This window comes from Ips typographus, linkage group LG11 (genome assembly GCF_016097725.1).
Source record: "Ips typographus isolate SLU linkage group LG11, UJ_Ityp_2.0, whole genome shotgun sequence".
NCBI classification, from domain to species: Eukaryota; Metazoa; Arthropoda; class Insecta; order Coleoptera; family Curculionidae; genus Ips; species Ips typographus.
Genome location: NC_138432.1, coordinates 4,131,448 through 4,150,115, shown reverse-complemented (window position 1 = coordinate 4,150,115; position 18,668 = coordinate 4,131,448). Strand labels below are relative to the sequence as shown.

The 18,668-nt window shown below is 32.6% G+C and overlaps 1 protein-coding gene and 2 long non-coding RNA genes across 5 annotated transcripts in view; 1 reads left to right on the top strand and 2 right to left on the bottom strand.

Moving 5' to 3' along the window:
• The window catches only part of LOC145735893 (uncharacterized), a 49,949-nt gene extending 34,914 nt beyond the window's left edge, over positions 1-15,035 (bottom strand). For both annotated transcript variants that reach the window (XR_014179779.1, XR_014179780.1), the window contains exons 1-2: positions 14,830-15,035; positions 14,692-14,769 (exon numbers count right to left, since the gene is read on the bottom strand). This is a non-coding gene — a long non-coding RNA (uncharacterized LOC145735893). The remainder of the gene's footprint in view (positions 1-14,691; positions 14,770-14,829) is intronic.
• RnrL (Ribonucleoside diphosphate reductase large subunit) overlaps positions 5,310-18,668 on the top strand; it is a 93,769-nt gene continuing 80,410 nt past the window's right edge. Inside the window, exon 1 of the mRNA XM_081990033.1 lies at positions 5,310-5,335. Within this exon, the coding sequence (XP_081846159.1) occupies positions 5,325-5,335 (11 nt within the window). The 5' untranslated portion in view covers positions 5,310-5,324. The remainder of the gene's footprint in view (positions 5,336-18,668) is intronic.
• LOC145735894 (uncharacterized) overlaps positions 16,825-18,668 on the bottom strand; it is a 61,494-nt gene continuing 59,650 nt past the window's right edge. For both annotated transcript variants that reach the window (XR_014179781.1, XR_014179782.1), the window contains exons 2-3: positions 16,999-17,142; positions 16,825-16,943 (exon numbers count right to left, since the gene is read on the bottom strand). This is a non-coding gene — a long non-coding RNA (uncharacterized LOC145735894). The remainder of the gene's footprint in view (positions 16,944-16,998; positions 17,143-18,668) is intronic.

Genomic DNA, 18,668 nt, shown 5'->3' with positions numbered 1-18,668 from the left:
AAACTTTGTTTTGGTAAGTACAGTTACTTGGTTAAATTTTCGAAAAAAAGGTAATCAAATTGACGCCCTCTAGTGGAAAACGGGGTAACAAGTTACTTGAAATTTTTTGGAAAAATTTTCTAAAATTTTGTCCAAATTAAGGTTTTTCTTGGCCTACTATACTGACCCATTGTCATATTGGATTTAAACCTGTCAAGGCGGCAATATTTTTACTAATTTTGGAAAACATGAGTCTGGTGTCCGTTTGGCTGTAGCTGCCGCCATTTTGTCACTGTTTTTAAAATTAGGGCATTTTTTGATAGTATTCAAAGCCATCCAGGTAAAATTAGTTTTTATTGAATTATTTCGTCATTTATACAGCAAATCATAAGTTGTCATACATCACTGACTGAACTTGCAGGAACTTGGAGCACAATCTTCGTGGGTCAATCACTCCAAAACCGTTTATTTTTTCGGGCCAAAAACTATTCGGTACCATTTACTCGGTCCAAATCACGTTAAACTATCTCGAGATTTTGTGATTTGGAAAAAAGCCTGTCATAACAGTCTATATTTAGTATTAAAACCAGATGAATGATCGTGGGAACGAAGTGGGACAGTGGTGTCACCCTAACCTAAAATGGTTCAATACCTATTTTGGTTGATTGTTCACTGGTACGCCTATGGTGGTCACGGCCCGTTTATTTCCATTATTGATACTATTAGTCGGATTTAAGAAACACGTAGATGAATAAAATCCGTTAAATTTGTAAATTCATTGACACTTTTTCAGTGGTTCTTCGAGCCTGAAAGAAGTGTTAATTTAAATAAAATGTCTGCGGTTCCAAACGTTTACGAGGTGATTGAATTACTTTTCATGGTTGGCAGCATTTTTAAACGTTGCTTCTAAAACATCGTTGTACAGGGTGTTTCACATTCTCATAGACTCAAAGTATATGGAAGTAAATTTAAATTAAAATCAGAACAGAAATAGCTGTTAGAATTAGCAATTTAACAAAAACTTCTTCTGCAAAATTCTTGTAGCTCTAACCGTTTCCGAAATATTCGACTTTTTTTCTCCTCCATTTTTGGAATTTCAGCGACTGTAAAAAGTCTCCGCAACACGACATAAACATATACAGGGTGTCTAAAAAATGTCCACTGCATGTAGAAAAGCATTCTAAACAGCCAGTCTTTTACAACATTTTCGTAACTCTAACCGTTTTCGAAATGTTAAACTTATTTTATTTTTTTTATTCCAAAATAGACTTTTTGGAATATCTCCTAAACTAGTAGAAATACGGAAAAAGTGCTCAAAATCGCGTGAAGAAGGTCAATGAAACTGAAATTGGACATCTGAAACTGAACAAGATAACCAAACTCTAACTTCGCTTTTTTAACTCACCCTGTCAACCAAAGGCTACCAAGGTAATTTTGGAGCACACCACTGGAAAGAGGAGAAAAAACGACATTTTTTAAGTGGTTTACCGTTGCAGTACCTCAAAAAACAGTCAAGCTATAAAGAAGTATAGTTTTGAGGCACCTTTTTAAAGAAATGGAGATTCTGGTCTCCAAAATGAATTTTGTGGAATATCTCCTAACCTAGTAGAGATACGGGAAAAGTGCAAAGGACAAAAATTGCGTAAAACAGGTGAGAGAAATTGAATATGGACTTTAATCCGACAATTTCCCACTGAAACTGCATACAGAGTGGCCAAACTCTCAGTGAACAACTATCTTTCTGACTCACCCTGTTCCACGGATTAAAAAGTCACAAAGGTAATTTTAAGCCACACCACTGAAAAGAGAAGAAAAAAAGGCATTTTTTGAGTGGTTTGTCGTTGCTGAATGTTAACAAACAACCGAGCTACATATAGTCAAAGTTTTGAGGCACTTTTTTCAAAAAAATCTGGGTTTTTGGCCTTCAAAATAAAATTTGTCGAATATCTCCTAACCTAGTAGAGATACGGGAAAAGTGCAAAGGGCAAAAATTGCGTAAAACAGGTCAGAGAAATTGAATATGGACTTTAAACAGACAATTTCCCACTGAAACTGCATACAGAGTGGCCAACCTCTCAGTGAACAACTATCTTTCTGACTCACCCTGTTCCACAGGTTCAAAAGCCACAAAGGTAATTTTGAGGCACACCACTGAAAAGAGAAGAAAAAAAGGAATTTTTTGAGTGGTTTTTTCTCGTTGTATCTCAAAAAACACCCGAGCCTTAGGCAGTCAAAATTTAGATGCAATTTTTTTCATGAAAATGGAATTTCTGATCCCCAAAATGGATTCTGTTTAATATCTCCGAAACTAGTAGAGATACTGAAAAGGTATATGTAATTAAAAATGCGTAAATAAGGTCAAGAAAACTGAATATGTGCTTTAAACTGACCATTTCCCACTGAAACTGCATACAGGGTGGCCAAACTCTAACTTCGCTTTTTTAATTCACCCTGTACACCAAAGGTCACCAAAGTAATTTTGGAGCACACCGCTGGAAAAAGGAAAAAAAAACGTCATTTTTTAAGTGGTTTACCGTTGCAGTACCTCAAAAAACAGTCGAGCTATAAAGAATCAAAGTTTTGAGGCACTTTTTTAAGAAAATGGAGTTTCTGGCCTCCAAAATGAATTTTGTGGAATATCTCCTAGCCTAGTAGAGATACGGGAAAAGTGCAAAGGACAAAAATTGCGTCAAACAGGTCAGAGAAATTGAATCTGGACTTTAAACCGACAATTTTCCACTGAAACTGCATACAGAGTGGCCAAACTCTCAGTGAACAACCGTATCTTTTTGACTCACCCTGTTCCACGGGTTCAAAAGCCACGAAGGTAATTTTGAGGCACACCACTGAAAAGAGAAGAAAAAAAGGCATTTTTTGAGTGGTTTGTCGTTGCTGTATCTCAACAAACAACCGAGCTAGAGATAGTCAAAGTTTTGAGGCACTTTTTTCAAAAAAATGGAATTTCTGGTCCCCAAAATGGATTCTGTGGAATATCTCCGAAACTAGTAGAGATACTGAAAAAGTATAAATAATGAAAAATGCGTAAAAAAGGTCAAGAAAACCTGAATCTGGGCTTTAAACCGACAATTTCCCACTGAAACTGCGTACAGGGTGACCAAACTCTAATAGCCTTCAAGTTTTTACTCATCCTGCCTACACCAAAACCCACCAAGGCATTTTTTGAGCACACCAATGGAAAGAGGAGAAAAAAAAGGTATTTTTTGGGTGGTTTATCATTGCTGTACTTCGAAAAACAGTCGAGTTACAAACAGTAAAGTTTTAATGCACTTTTTCAAAGAAATGGAGTTTACAGTCCCCAAAATGGATTTTATGGAATATTTCCCAAACTAGTAGAGCTACGAAAAAAACGCAAAAGATTAAAATTGCGTAAAAAAGGTCAAGAAACCTGAATCTGAACTTCAAACCGGAAAATTCCCACCAAAACTGCATACAGGGTGAGCAAACTCTTCCATTATAGAGTCTAAATTAAAAAATCACTTGTATCTTTGCTAAGTTATGCATCTCACATACACCGAAATCTCTCACCGAGATAAATATGTATATTACGAGTAAACGGAGGCTTAAAGAACCTGCAGAAGAAGGCGGCACCATCAAAGGTGCGATTTGGTGGCTGATCCACCGCCAACATGGGTTCTCAACACCAAGAACGTGATATTCGGTATCACACGCCACGTGAATGCATTATAGGCGACTTAACCCGTGTAATCGCTTTTAATCTTCACCGGGTGAAACAAGACATGTAAACGACGTGTCTCCTGTCCAAAAGGTCCGATACAGTGTTGCCAGGTTTGGAGAAAATTTCCCACACTCGGGGAAGTAGAACCACATTTGGATGTTTGGAAAAACTTTTCAAATTTTTTTTTGAGCTCCACTAGTCGGATTTTTTATTGGAGCTCCATATGTCAAAATGATAAAAACTCTCAAATTCCACTTATGAAGCCAGAAAAGTAAAAAACAAGCACAAAAGCAATACTAAAACATTATAAGTAAATTTTATAGGTTCACGAGTTGAATTTGCTGTTTTTTGACTTATTCTAAGAAATTTGGCAACTTTTTTTGGGAAAATTATGTGATTTAAGTGTTGGCAACACTGGTTCTATGTAAATTGTCCGGTTCTTTGAGTGCTCGTCAGCTGAAAACCAACAATTTGTCATTCCTGCAGGAAGTTTTTGCCGATATTATTTTCCGCTCTTTCTCTATACAAAAGAACGAAATGGACGGAAAAAGTTTGGATGGAAAGGATATCTCGTTTCAGTTTCACGTCAAAATAACTTTGTTTCATAAATCTTTGATACGGTCCTTTGTATATTTCGCATCTCAGCTTTTTGGGCTCGAAAAGGGATGGACGCTTGAATAGATCCCTGACAACTTCCATAAACGAAAAATGGAACTAAAAACACTTCAAAATATATAGTGAAAAACTGCCTTATTTTACTGACAAGGTATGAATTATTATATGTCGATGGATAACCAATGAAATGGGCTTTCCACCGATATGCAACATTAGTTGATTGGTTAAATAGTTGAGCTTTCAGAAGGCTTCAAACTTGACCAAAGTTTTCTCTCCAATTTTTATACATAGTTTCTTTTGAAGCGAAATAACTGTCCTATTTGATTGACAAGGTATGGACTTTTATATGTCAATAGATAGCTCATGAAATGGACTTTCTAACCCTACATAAATATTGGATGATTGGTTAAATAGTTTGGCCGCTAGAAGGGTTTAAACTTGACCAAACTTTTCTCTCCAATTTTCATACATTGCTTCCTTTGAAGCTAAATAACTGTCCTATTTGACTGACAAGGTATGGACTTTTATATGTCGATAGATAGTCAATGAAATGGGCTTTCAACTATATTTAAACATTGGATGATTGGTTAAATAGTTTGGCCGCCAGAGGGCTTCAAACTTGACCTTTTTTAAAGTAGTTGGAAGGTGAAAATATATATTTTTTTACCCACCTTCGGGGTTTTTAACAGGTTTCTCCATCTTCAAGTTGCCTTTGTTAAGAAATTACGGGAAGTTGATTCACCAAGTGTCAGAATGTTCAACTTTCATCTTCAGGAAACTTTCTGCTAAAATTAATATCAGAATTAGAAAAAAGTGTTTAACATAATACACAGGGTGATCAAGGTTTAATGGCTTCACAGAACAGTCAAATTGATACATATACAGGGTGTCATTTTAACTAATTTTGATACCTTCTTCTGATATAACTAGCAGCAAAATTTCACTTATTAGTTTGTTCACTTTGTATATTTTGTATTATTCGTTTTGTAATTTATAAGGTTTTTCTTTTGTTGCAGGTCTTAACTTAACATTCATGTGCAACCGGTAAGTGATTATAAATATTATACAGGGTGATGTTATATCATATTTTTTACACATTCGAACTCTCAAACAGCTTTAATTAAAGCAAAAATTACAAATACCATTATTATGGTTCAATTTTGCTTGAAATAAGCCACCGTCTGTATGGGTTTTGCCATAAGAGTTGAAAATAGTTTGACGCAAAAATGAACCAAAATGACACCTTATCTGTTACTAAATAAAGGATAAAATTCTCTTCAACCCAAATTACATATTCTTTGTTCAAAATAAGCATTTTTTTCGAAGAAGTCATTTGTGTTTTTGACACATTTGCAGATTGTTGTAAAAACTATTTTTAGAAAGTTTAAATACTTAATTTCCTTCAGTTGCTAAGAAGCTTTAATTACAGCAAAAATAACAAATAATATCATTATGGTTGAAATTTGCTTGCAAGAATCCACAACCTTAATAGGTTTTACCATAAAAACTGAAAATAGTTTGATGCAAAAATGGACCAAAATTACATTTTCTTTGTTACTAAATAAATTGAGACATTTTTCAAAAACTTTCTAAAAATTGCTAGAAGCCTGTTTATGTGTTACCTAAACCTAACCTAACCGAACCTTTCAAACATTTTTCAAAATTGCCAGAGGTCTCTAAATACCACTGAAAACCTTCCAAAAAATTGCCTGAAGATTTTACAAGTGCTTTAAATATTGGAAAATCACTTTAAAGTGCTTCAAAACATTGACTGTATGTAGCTGGACTATTTTTTAATGTAAAACAACGGGAAACCCCTTAAAAACGTCCTCTTTCCAGTGGTGTACTCCAAAATTACCTTGGTGGCTTTTGGTGTACAGAGTGGGTAAAAAAGTTGAAAGTTGTTAGAGTTTGGTCACTCTGTATGCAGTTTTAGTAGGAATTTGTGAGTTTAAAGCCCAGATTCAGGTTCCCTAACCTTTTTTACGCAATTTTTATTCTTTGCACTTTTTCCGTAATTCTACTGAGTTAGGAGATATTCCATAAAATGTATTTTGGGGAACAGAACCAAAACACCATTTTTTTAAAAACCAGTATTCCAAAAACTGCCAGAAGCCTCTAAAAATTTTCTAAACGTTACAAGAATTTTCCAAAACTGCTCAAAGCCTCTACAACTGTTCTGAACTTTGCAAAAATAATAATAATAATTATTATTTACTAATATTCAAGTTTTATCAGAAAAATTCTATTTTGAAGATATGAGACAGGTTTCTAGATAAAAAATGTCGAGTTATTAGGTTAGGTTATAGGCCAACTTTAATTATTCTTGTTTGTATTTCAATCATGTTTTGTCAACCTGAATAACCTAACCGAACCTAATAATTCAACTTTTCACTTTTTGTCTAAGTGTTTCATATCAACATAGAACATAACATTTTGGCACTTTTCTGCTAATCTCCATAAACTTATGGTAAGTCTATAATAAGTCTTAAAAAGGCAAAATCATTTTTCTCAAAAAAAACATAAAAATCAGTAAAAAAGCACAAAACCCTTTCAGAGATGCACATTTTTTTACTTTTTTTGAGTTCAAGTTCTAGAAATTTTTTGACGCTTTTTAACTGATTTTAGACTGTTTTTAAAACTTTCAAAATTATTTTTGATTGCTTGAAGAGCATTTGGAAAGTTTTTGGACAGATTAAAGAGTGTATATTAAAGGTTCTAGAATGCTTTAGAGGCATACGGAAACTCTTAGACGGTTCTAGAATTTTTTGGAAGCTTCTAGACTGTTTTGATATCTTTTGGGAGCATCTAGACTAGTTGGAGAGCATTTGGAAGCCTTTAGAATGTTCTAGAAGCTGTTTTGAAACGCTTCCGACTACTTTAGAGGCATTTTGGAGTTTCTGTAATGTTTTAAAACCTTTTTCAACTACTTTAGGAGCATTTGGACAGTTTAAAGAGCATTGAAGGTTTTGGACTGCTTTTAAGACATTTGAAATTAGATTAGAGAAACTTTTTAAACTACTCTAAAAGCATACGGAAATTTTTAGATTCTTTTCAAAATAAATCATTTAGAAGCCTTTAGACTGTTCTAAAAGCTTTTGGAAACTTTTAGACGATTTTGCAAAGCTTTCGACTGCTTGGGAAACATTTTGGAGTTCTCGTAGTGTTTTAAAACATTCTTAAACTACTTGAGGAGCATTTGGAAGGTTTTTGAATAGTTTAAAAAGCTTACTAAAGGTTATGGAATGCTTTAGAGGCATATGGAAATTATTAGACGGTTTTGGAATTTTTGGGAAGCTTCTAGACTATTTTGATATATTTTGGGAACTTCTAGACCAGTTAAAGAGCATTTGAAATCTTGAAGCTTTTGAAAGCTTCTAGATTGTTTTGAAAGGCTTCTCCGACTGTTTTACAAGCATTTTGGAGTTTCTGTAGTGTTTTGAAATCTTTTTAAACTACTTTAAGAGCATTGAAGGTTATGGACTGCTTTTAAGGCATTTGAAATGTTGTATGGACGGTTTACAAACTTTTAGACTGTCTTGAAATGTTTTGATAGCTTCTAGGTTGTTCTAAAAGCTTTTGGAAGGCTTTCGACTGCTTTAGAAGCATTTTGGAGTGTCTGTAGTATTTTGAGATCTTTTTAAACTACTCTAGGAGCATTTGGAAGGTTTATCGAGAGTTTAAAAAGCATTGAAGGTTTTGAACTGTTTTTAAAGAATTTGAAAACTACTGGACGGTTCTACAAACTTATGGAAGCTTTTAGACTGCCTTGAAGTTTTTTTGAGAACTTCTAGACTAGTTGGAAGATTATTTGGAAGCATTTATAGTGTTCTAAAAGCTTTTGGAATCTTCTAGATTGTTTTGGAAGGCTTTCGACTGCTTGAGAAGTATTTTAGAGTGCCTGTAGTGTTTTAAAACCTTTTTAGACTACTTTAAGAGCATTTGGAAAGTGGTTGAACAGTTTAAAGAGCATTGAAGGTTCTGGACTGCTTTTAAGGCATTTGAAACCTTATAGACGGTTCTAGAAACTTTTGGACTGTCTTGAAATGTTTTAAGAGCTTCTAGACTGTTCTAAAATAAAAAGTCCAAAATGCTTTAGAAGCATTTTGGAATTCCTGTAGGATTTTAAATCTTTTAGACTACTCTAGGAGCATTTAGAAGGTTTCTGGAGAGTTTAAAAAGCATTGAAAGTTTTAGATTGCTTTTCCAGCATTCCAGAAACTTTTGGAAGCTGTTAAACTGCTCTAGAAGCATACGAGAGCTTTTAGACTGTCTTGAAACCGTTTGAGAGCTTCTAGATAAATTGAAAAGCATTTGGAAGCCTTTAGACTGTTCTAAAAGCTTTTGCAAGGCATTTTGGAGCTTCCCTAGTGTATTGGAATGGTTTTACATATTTTTGGACTACTTCAGGAGCATTTGGAAGTTATTTGGTCAGTTTAAACTTGTAAATTGTTACTTATCCATTTTGCAACAGATAATTGGTATGTTTTGGCTCTCAGAAGCTTTCAGTATCTCAATAAACAGAAAAGCACAAAAAAAAGCAAAAAAAAATTTTTTTTTTAAATTTTTTTGGAAGACACATTTTCTTTACTTATTCATCCGAAATCTGTTCCACCTTTGATGAAAAACATGAAACAGTCAACGGTTATAAAAAACGAAATGGCAGTTTGATGGTGCTTTAAAGATCACAAACTCGTCACGGTGATTGGAAATTAAATCACTTTTTCTGGTGCTTACAGAAACTTAACGTTAAAAAGACGTTTTTCGTAAAAAATTAAACATGGTAAATAAACGACCGACTAATTCTCTGTTACAGCTGTCATCGCTTTGTTTAGGCCATCCGACCATAATCAGACCAATCGATCATCGAATTGTCCGATTATCCGTTTATTATAAATTCACGTTTTTTTTCCCCGATCGGATCCATTCACGCTTTTCCATTTTTGCCTTACGGACGTGATTAATTTTTTTGCTTGTCGGTCGCCTTGGCCGATTAAACCGCAAAGAACTTGAATAAAATCCTACCAGAAGTCAACAAACCATTTGCATTTTTTTCCTTTCCGGTGTTTTACCATTTTTAGCAAATTTACCTGGAAAATGGAAATGCCGTTATTCGGTTGCTTTTTTTTATCATTTTTTGACAAAATAATTTAAATCTAAATCCAGGTAATTCAAACAAAAGTTGATATTTCAGTACGATGGCTGTTTTGAAACAAAGTCAAAACAAAATTTGCCTTTACTGTTACAAATTTGATCCATTAACATTGCTATCTCAAAAACTATATTTGATGGAGCTTTAGTTGAATGGAAGCAAAGTTGATCATTTTCTTGCTAAATAATTTGGTAAAAAAAAATTAAAAAATGTTTATTACAATGGGAAATATCCGACATTTTTTTAGTTGTTAATGTTTTAAATATACTGTTTGTTTTGAAAGCAGGAAATTCATGTTATGTAGACGTAATAATAATATTTTAATTGGACAGTTAAAGAATGTGATAAAAATAAGAAAATTGTTAAAAACTTCATATTTCCTAGCGTTTTTGGATCATTTATTTTGATTAAAATTATTATGAAAAAACTCCACTCCACAAAATCAAAAAAAAAATAATAATAAATAAATTATATAATAAATTTTTGCTCGTTAAAAATTGTTCCAAAGGTCTGACAGTTATAATTAGAGTCCGGATTAAAAAGCACTAAATTCGTGAAAAAACCCTTAAAAAGCAAAATTATTTTCTTGTTTGTGTTCAACTTCTAGACATTTTTTCAAGATTTCAAATTGCTTTAGAAGCATACGGAAGATTTTAGACTGTTTTGAACACTTTCAAAAGTGTGTTGAACTACTTGAGAGCATTTGGAAGGTTTATGGACTGTTTAAACAGCATATTGAAGGTTCTGGAATGCTTTAGAGGCATTTGGAATCTCTTACACGGTCCGCAAAATTTTTTAATTAAGCATCTAAACTGCTTTAATAACTTCTGGAAGCTTCTAGACTAGTTGAAGATTATTTGGAATCTTTTAGACTATTTTAAAGCCTTTTGAAAGACTTCCGACTGCTTTAGAAACATTTTGGAGTTTCTGTAGTGTTTTAAAAACTTTTTAGACTACTTTAGGAGCATTTGGAAGGTGTTTGGGCAGTTTAATGAGCCTTAAAGGTTCTGGACTGCCTTTAATGCTTTTGAAATCTTTTAGACGGTTTTAGAAACTTTTGGAAGCTGTTAAACTGCTTTAGAAGCATACGGAAGCTTTTGAGAGTTTCTAGATAAATTGAAAAGCATTTGGAAGCTTTTAGACTGTTCTACAGGCTTTTAGAAGCTTCAAGGCTGCTTTGTAAGCTTTGCAAGGCATTTTAGAGGTTTTATAGTGTATTGGAATGTTTTTACATTTTTTTAGATCTCTTCAGGAGTATTTGAGCATTAATGGTCCTGGACTTCTTTTAAGACATGTGAATTTGAACTTTTGGAAGCTTTTGAACTGCTTTAGAAGCATACGGAAGCTTTTAGACTGCCTTGAAATTTTTTAAGAGCTTTTAGACTAGTTAAAGATTATTTGGAATCTTTTAGACTATTCTAAATGCTTTTGGAAGATTCTAGACTGTTTTGAAAGATTTCCGACTGCTTTAGAAGCATTTTGGAGTTTCTGTAGTGTTTTTAAATCTTTTTAGACTACTTTAGGAGCATTGATGGTTCTGGACTTCTTTTAAGACATGTGAATTTGAACTTTTGGAAGCTTTTAAACTGCTTTAGAAGCATACGGAAGCTTTTAGACTGCCTTGAAATTTTTTGAAAGCTTCTAGATTAGTTGAAGACTATATGGAAGCTTTTAACGTGCTTTAAAAGCTTTTGGAAGCTCTAAACTGTTTTGGACGGCTTTAGACATATTTTGGAGTTTCTGTAGTAGCATTTGGAAGGTGTTTGGCAGTTTTAAGAGCGTTGAAGGTTCTGGACTGCCTTTATATGTATATAAATTGTATGAATACAATTTTGGCAGTTCTGATATGTAAATATCTGTTTCTGATCGAAATTAATCTGTCGTAAACGTGTCAAAATCTGATTCATTATGCTATTAATCTACAATATTCACTTGAAAAACGTTTAAACTACGTTATATATGTACTTCATAGCTTTAGAAGTTAAATTTTGATAGATAACTCATTCATTTCGGACAAATTTAAATCTGTCATACACCATAAAGGTATAAAGCTACAAGTCCTGCTTAAAAACACTGTTACAGATGTAAATCATATTAAATGTTTGTTTATAGGTCTACAAAGACTAATTGGAGAGTCGTGACGTGCATTAGTTTACTGTCAGCATATTTCAATCTGTCATAAACTTGGAAACTGTCAAATACGATTCCATGAAACTGCAAAGCTGGTTGAAACGTAATACAATAAATGTAAATCATATTGCTATACATTTGATAGCTTCATGAGTTGATGCTTTTTGGCAGTTGTGACGTGTGTAACTGTCTATTAAAAAAACTTTATATTTTGTCTCGTTTTTCAAATTATTATGAGAAAAAACACGCATTTTCCATAAAATTTGAAAATTAATTAAAAAACGTGTGTATGTTTGATTAAATTTTTGCTCGTTTAAAACAGTGAGTGAAAAAGTGTTTCGAGATGGATATGCGGCAAAGACAATAATATTTCTTTAGAGTGGTACAAGCTACTTAGCAGACCATGTAGGATCTAAGAGCCCATAAAATTTTATGAATGAATATGCTGCCGAGATATGGCAGTTTAGATAGATACCATACGTTGTGGAACGTGGGAAAATGAAACAAACACGTTATTGTTGTTTAAACGAAATGCTTAAATCGATGCATGATTTACATTGTTTTTCATCTTTTTTACTTGTTGGAAACTAGCTAATCAAATTATTAGTAAAGAAGACAAAGACGACAAAAAATATCAGCAAATAAGCATAAAAAACTAAATTAAACACAAAAAGTCCAAAAAAATTCATAAAAAAGAAAAAATTAAAGAAAGTTGGAAATAAGACAAAAAGATGAGCGAGGTTTGTAAAAAGAAACAACTCTGGTTAAAAAGTTTAAAGTTAAGTTAAAAATCCGGAACAAAAATGACATGTGTGTGAAAGAAGTAGAAAGAGAGAAGAATTAGTTTTAAAAAAACAGTTTTCTAAATGCCAACACACCTCAGTTCAATCTTGTAGAGGATGAAATTAAAATATAGGTAGAAATATATAAACAAAATAATAAAGAAAAGAAAAAAATCGTAAAACAAAAATAAGACTAAAAAGGGAAAATAAACGATAATGTTAAAAAGAGGAAAAAATAGAAAATTAAAAAAGGCGCAAAATATAACTCGAACAAGAAGAGAACAAAAAGCAGTGAAAAGGAGAAAGAACAAGTTGAAAAATATTAATGAAATTAACTTAAATGGAAAAAATATTAGGAAAAACAAGTTGGAAAAAGGAAAAAATAATAAAGTTTCAAAATCGGGAATTGAAATTTGCAACAAAAATAAAAATTGTATAGAGATTCAGAAAAAAAAACAAATACAGAGTAGTGTTAAGGAAGTAATAATGAAAATGAAATAAAATAAAAGAAAACAAAGGAAGAGAATTCAAAAAGAAAAACCTAGTTAAGGGAGAAATCCGGAAAAATGTCATTAAAAACCAGAAAATAGAACAATTTAGTTATTATTTAGTATTTAGTAGAATAGCAAGAAACAAACAGTAAAAAAGTAAAATAAAGACAAGGCAAAAAGAGGAAAATAATAAGAACGTTGAAAACAGGTAGAATACAGCAATTGAAGAAAGTAAGAAAAAAAAATGAGAAATACAGTAAAGAACGATTAGAAGAATAATTGGGATAAACAAATTGGAAAAAGAAAAGTTTAAAAAAATTGTCAAAGTTTAGGGGAAACTTAAAAAACAAATAACGGTTGTTTGCGCATACACAGGGAACACCCTGTATATTATTACGTCAAATGATATACAGTGTGAAAGTTTTCATTACTCTCAACATCAAACCGGTGGTTTGCACAAAGGCTAAAAACCTTCATATTTCAAATGGGACATCCTGTATAATATTACGTCATTCAATTATGCCTGTGGTGGTGCTGTACAAAAATGGAACAGTTTTCGAGATATACAGCGTGAAAATTGTTATTACTTAATGACAATGTTGGAAAGAAGAAAGAGGTAGATACAGGGTGATAAAGTTTCAGATTTTTTACTTAACCTTATTCATTCTTGAAATAACAAAAATGATTTTTCTTTTATTTCTCTTTAGGATCTTCACAATTTCAATGTACACATTGTAGTGAAAATGTACAGGTGTCCGGATTTAGTGTATTTTGACAAGAAAATATCAAAATATCAATTGCTTATTTGCATTTTTTTGCAAAAAAAGAACAAGTTTGCTGCGCCTTTTGATGATTAGTTTATTTTTATTTATTTTTTATGTTTTTTAAGGGCATGCAAGGGATTGGTTTTTATTTTTTTTCTCGAAAACGAAGCAAGATACGAAAAAATGTCAAGAGACACAAAAGTTGTATTTTTAGTTGATTATTCCAAAAAAAGTCAGGGGCACACTTTTTTTTTCTTTTTTATTCGTGTTACTGCCCCTCGGGACGCCACTGGAAGACATAAATATCATTCAATTACTGAAAACTTGACATCTTATAATAGTTCAAAGCACTGTATTTCAATAAAATTGGCCGAATGGTCTTTGAAATATTATTAAAAAAAAGTTTTTTAGAAAAAACTTTGACACCCTGTATCTTAAAAAATCAAGCATTTGCGGATGTTTATATGAAACTTTAGCAATTAAATATGCCAAAGAATCACCCCCTTTCGTTTGTACATGATATTTAAGAACACCCTGTATACTGTAATAAACGGCATAAAATGGAAATTTTATTAAAGTTATAGCCAACTGTCATTTCTATTTCCAGAAAACATTAGCCAAAAACCAAATCATCAAATCAAATCAGTGCCATAAATCAAAAAATTCATCAAAAATCATCAAAAAAGTGCCTTAAGTTTTTGTTTCACTCCGATATTTTAATAAACAAAAAAGTTATGAAGAATTTTCAAAAAATTTGAAAAACGCCCTCTATCGACGCTCTAACTAACAAGATATCGAAATAAGGTTTTTGCCATTAATATTTTCTCAAAAATCGACCTCTAAACATGTATACTGTGACAACTGTGTCTTGACTCGAAGGAATTGTCTTTGTCACGTGATTGTCAACTTTCGTGAATCGGACTGTAGAATATTTTTGGCACTTAAATCACGAAATGCTGTTTAAAGTTATTATACAAGTAATTTCTATTGATGCTCCTGTGGTTGTCTAAAAAATTTTTGCCCAAAATCAAATATTGAACATGAACTTTTTTTCTAAGTTTTAAAATAATAAAATATTTACCTAAAAATGTAATTTTCTCATCCAAAATCAAACGTTCTAGTAAAATTTTAAAGCTGCATCTGATCTGATTCCATCGACCTAAAAAGAAACTGATTAAAATGAATTGCGTAAATATTACAAAAATGTGACGATTAATACCTTCCTGGTTTTTGGGTGGTCAATGAGAAACATCAATCTCAATTTCCATACAAAAAAAACGTCCAGACCAAATTAGTCACGTCGAATTACATCAAATTACTTTACCAACACTTTCTAGATTACTTTCCGCTTCTCATTCATATGTGAATAAGTGATGATGCATGAATGATGCGATGATGACATTTAATTACGGTTTTTTCTCTTGATTAGTTTGCTGAAACTATCAATCCAGTCAATGAAAAGATATGAAGTAATGCTTGGAACACAATTTTTGACTAGTTAAGAGGTGAACATATCAAAAGTCTCACTTCCCGGTTTTTTGTTTATATCTCGGAAAGTGTGTCTTTTACCGACCTGATCACTCTATACAAAATAAAAGCTGATTAAATTTGCTACAAGTTTCACTCAGACAAGTTTTTCGATATCCGTCATAGTTTTTGAGATATTCGGTGTTGTAATTCGGTAATATTGAAGAAAATTTGATTTTATTGGATTTACGGTTTTTTTGACAGTTTTTAGGGTGTGGCACCCAAAAAAATCAGAATTTTGTCAAATGACACTTGGTGTCGCATTTCTAACATTAACCCAAACTACTTAAGGTAGTTGAAGATAATTTTCAAAATTCAAAATTTTTCCAAAAAAATCCATGAAATTCTTGTAAAAAATGTCAAAAATTTAGTTATTTATTTTTTAAGGTCAAACTGTGAGTCCTACAAAAAAAGTTACATTTAACAAAAGTTGCGTTCCGTTCTAGGTGTGTACAGGGTAAAAATTTTCACATCTCTAATTCAAACCGTTTTTGAGATATTTACAAAAATATCCAAAAAAATAATTAAATTTAACGCGCTCTAGCGGCCAAATGGAGCAACCTAGTCGTGCCCGCTCAATGTCACGTGATAGCTCCATTTATTAGCTATCTACAACCACAGAACGTGTTTATACAGAATGTTTCAAATAATCAAGTTATTCACGGTTTTTTGGAAAAATGCACCGAAATTTTCCCCAAAAATTAAAGTTTTCCTGGCCTACTATACTGACCGCCGCCATATTGGATTTAGACATGTCAAGGTTGTCATATTAACTAATTTTGGCACGGAGAACACCAATCTGGTGTTCGTTTTGCTGTAACTGCCACCATTTTGTCGCTAATGTTGAAATTAGGACCATTTTGACAGTTTGTAGGGCGTGGCACCCGAAAAAATCAGCATTTTGTTAAATGACACGTCCCGTTGCATTTCTAAGATTAACCTAAAGTAGTTAAGACAGTTACAGACAATTTTCAAAATTCACAATTTTTCCAAAAAAAAATCCATTGAAATCTTGAAAAAAATGTAAAAAATTTAGTTATTTATTTTTTAAGGTCAAACGGTGAGTTTTACAAAAAAAGTTTTACTTCACAAAAGTTGGGTTCCATTCGAGGTGCATACATGGTAAAAATTTTGCATCCCTAACTCAAACCGTTTTTGAGATATTTACAAAAATATCCAAAAAAAAAATATGAAATTTAACGCGCTCTAGCGGCCAAACGGAACAACCTAGTCGTGCCCGCTCAATGTCACGTGATAGCTCCATTTATTAGCTATCTACAATCATAGAACGTGTTTATACAGAATGTTTCAAATAATCAAGTTATTCACGATTTTTTGGAAAAATGCACCGAAATTTTCCCCAAAAATTAAAGTTTTCCTGGCCTACTATACTGACCGCCGCCATATAAGATTTAGACATGTCAAGGTGGTCATTTTAACTAATTTTGGCTTGGAGAACCCAAATCTGGTGTTCGTTTTGCTGTAACTGCCACCATTTTGTCGCTAATCTTGAAATTAGGACATTTTTGACAGTTACTAAAAATTACAGACGTTCAAGAGCGAATATCTCAAAAACTGTGCGAGATATCGAAAAACTTGACTGAGTGAAACTTGTAGCAAATTTAATCAGTTTTCATTTTGTATAGAGTGATCAAGTCGGTAGAATAAACAGTTTCCGAGATATAAACAAAAAAATGAGACTTTTAATACGTTCCTAACTAGTCCAAACAAAGTTAAAAATTGGGTTTCAAACATTTCCTTCTACCTTTCTTTGAGATGATTCTTTGCCTGGACTATAATTCAAAACTGAAACAATACAAAATTAAAGTCCGGTTGACAAAACTTTCAATGTAATACGTACCCAAAGACAAACTTGGAAGTTTTAAAGGGGAGACAATCAAGTCTATTGTTGACATTGTAGAATACACATTCGATTCATTAAGGTGAACTTGGGGCGTTGCCTTTTCTTTTATATTCCTTGCTATGGCATCACAATCAGGAAGTCCTGAAAAATATATTTACATTAGACCCGACGGGATGGATCGGATTTCAATTCCGCTGAAAGGGAGGTTTTGGTCAGTAAAATCGATACTCTCTCAATTTTCTAATGTATGTTTAATCTGAAAAAATGTTGATTTTTTGGTCCACTCTGTCAAATAATGTATTATTTTACATTTTGATTTCAAGCAGACTAAAGGGAGCAATTCAGAAATCTACATAATGTTCTCTAAATTAATTTTTGAAGGAACCTAAATTCACTCAAATTGTCAAGTAAATGTGTTTCTTAGAGAAACCACACTGTAAGTAGTCTTTACACTTCCATAGTGTCAATTTTGACAGTTTTGGCATTAAGGAACATTTTTATACTTTTCTTAGGACACGTGACAGCTATCATAACTGTCAAAACTCACTCCCTAATGACCTGAAACTATGAATTCAGAAATAGTTGCTAATTTGTAGAAATACAGTGGAAATTGTGTTTGAAGCTCCATTGAGCTAAATATGATATTTCTGACATCCAGAATCAAGGAACACTTAAAAATACGTTGCTTGCGTCACGTGACAGCTGTCATAATTGTCAAACCTCCAGTAACCTGAAAGTAAATATAAAACAGATGTGTTTCTTGAAGAAACCACACTGTAATTAGTCTTTACAGCTGCATGGAGTTACACTGAAAATTACGTTTAAATAAGCTTCATGGAGCCAAATTTCGCAATTCTGACGTTAAGGAAGGCTTCAATACTTTGCTTGCGTCACGTGACAGCTGTCATAACTGTCAAAATTCAGTCACCAGTGACCCGAAAGTATAAAGTGCCTAATAGATGTGTTTACTTGAAACTATGAAGTACAACATTTTCAAGCATGTTGGCTGTCAAAATTAATAAGATTTTTTTGACAATTTTGACAGTTGTCACGTGACCCTGGACTGTCAGAATTGTGCTCACGGGAATTTAAAGTGCACATTTGTATTTATATAAATTGAATTCATAAAAAATTACCAAATTAGCAAATAAAAAGTGTTTTATTGGTTTACGTTAAACTAAATACATTTTTGACATTTGTTAAGTAATGTGAGTGAGGTTTGTGTCTACTGGCACTTCTAAGATTGTTTCAAAGATTTTGACAGTTGTCACGTGACCGTAAACTGTCAAAATTGTGCTCACAACAATGTAAAGTGCACTTTTGCAGTTCTAAAAATTGAATTCATAAAAAATACCCAAATTTGCAAATAAAAAGTGTGTTTCATTGTTTTACGTTAAACTAAATAAATTTTGACATTTGTCAAATAATGTGACACCTGTCACGTAAGCTCAGCTGTGTCAAAAATTGACAGACTAGTGACAACTGACAAAATTTAGCACATGTATCTATGAAATACGATATATTCAAGAACGTTGGCTGCCAAGAAGAGTTTTGTGTCTATGGGCACTACAAAGCATGTTTCACAGATTTTGACAGTTGTCACGTGACCATAGACTGTCAAAATTGCGCTCAGCAGAATGTAAACTGCACTTTTGCAGTTATATAAA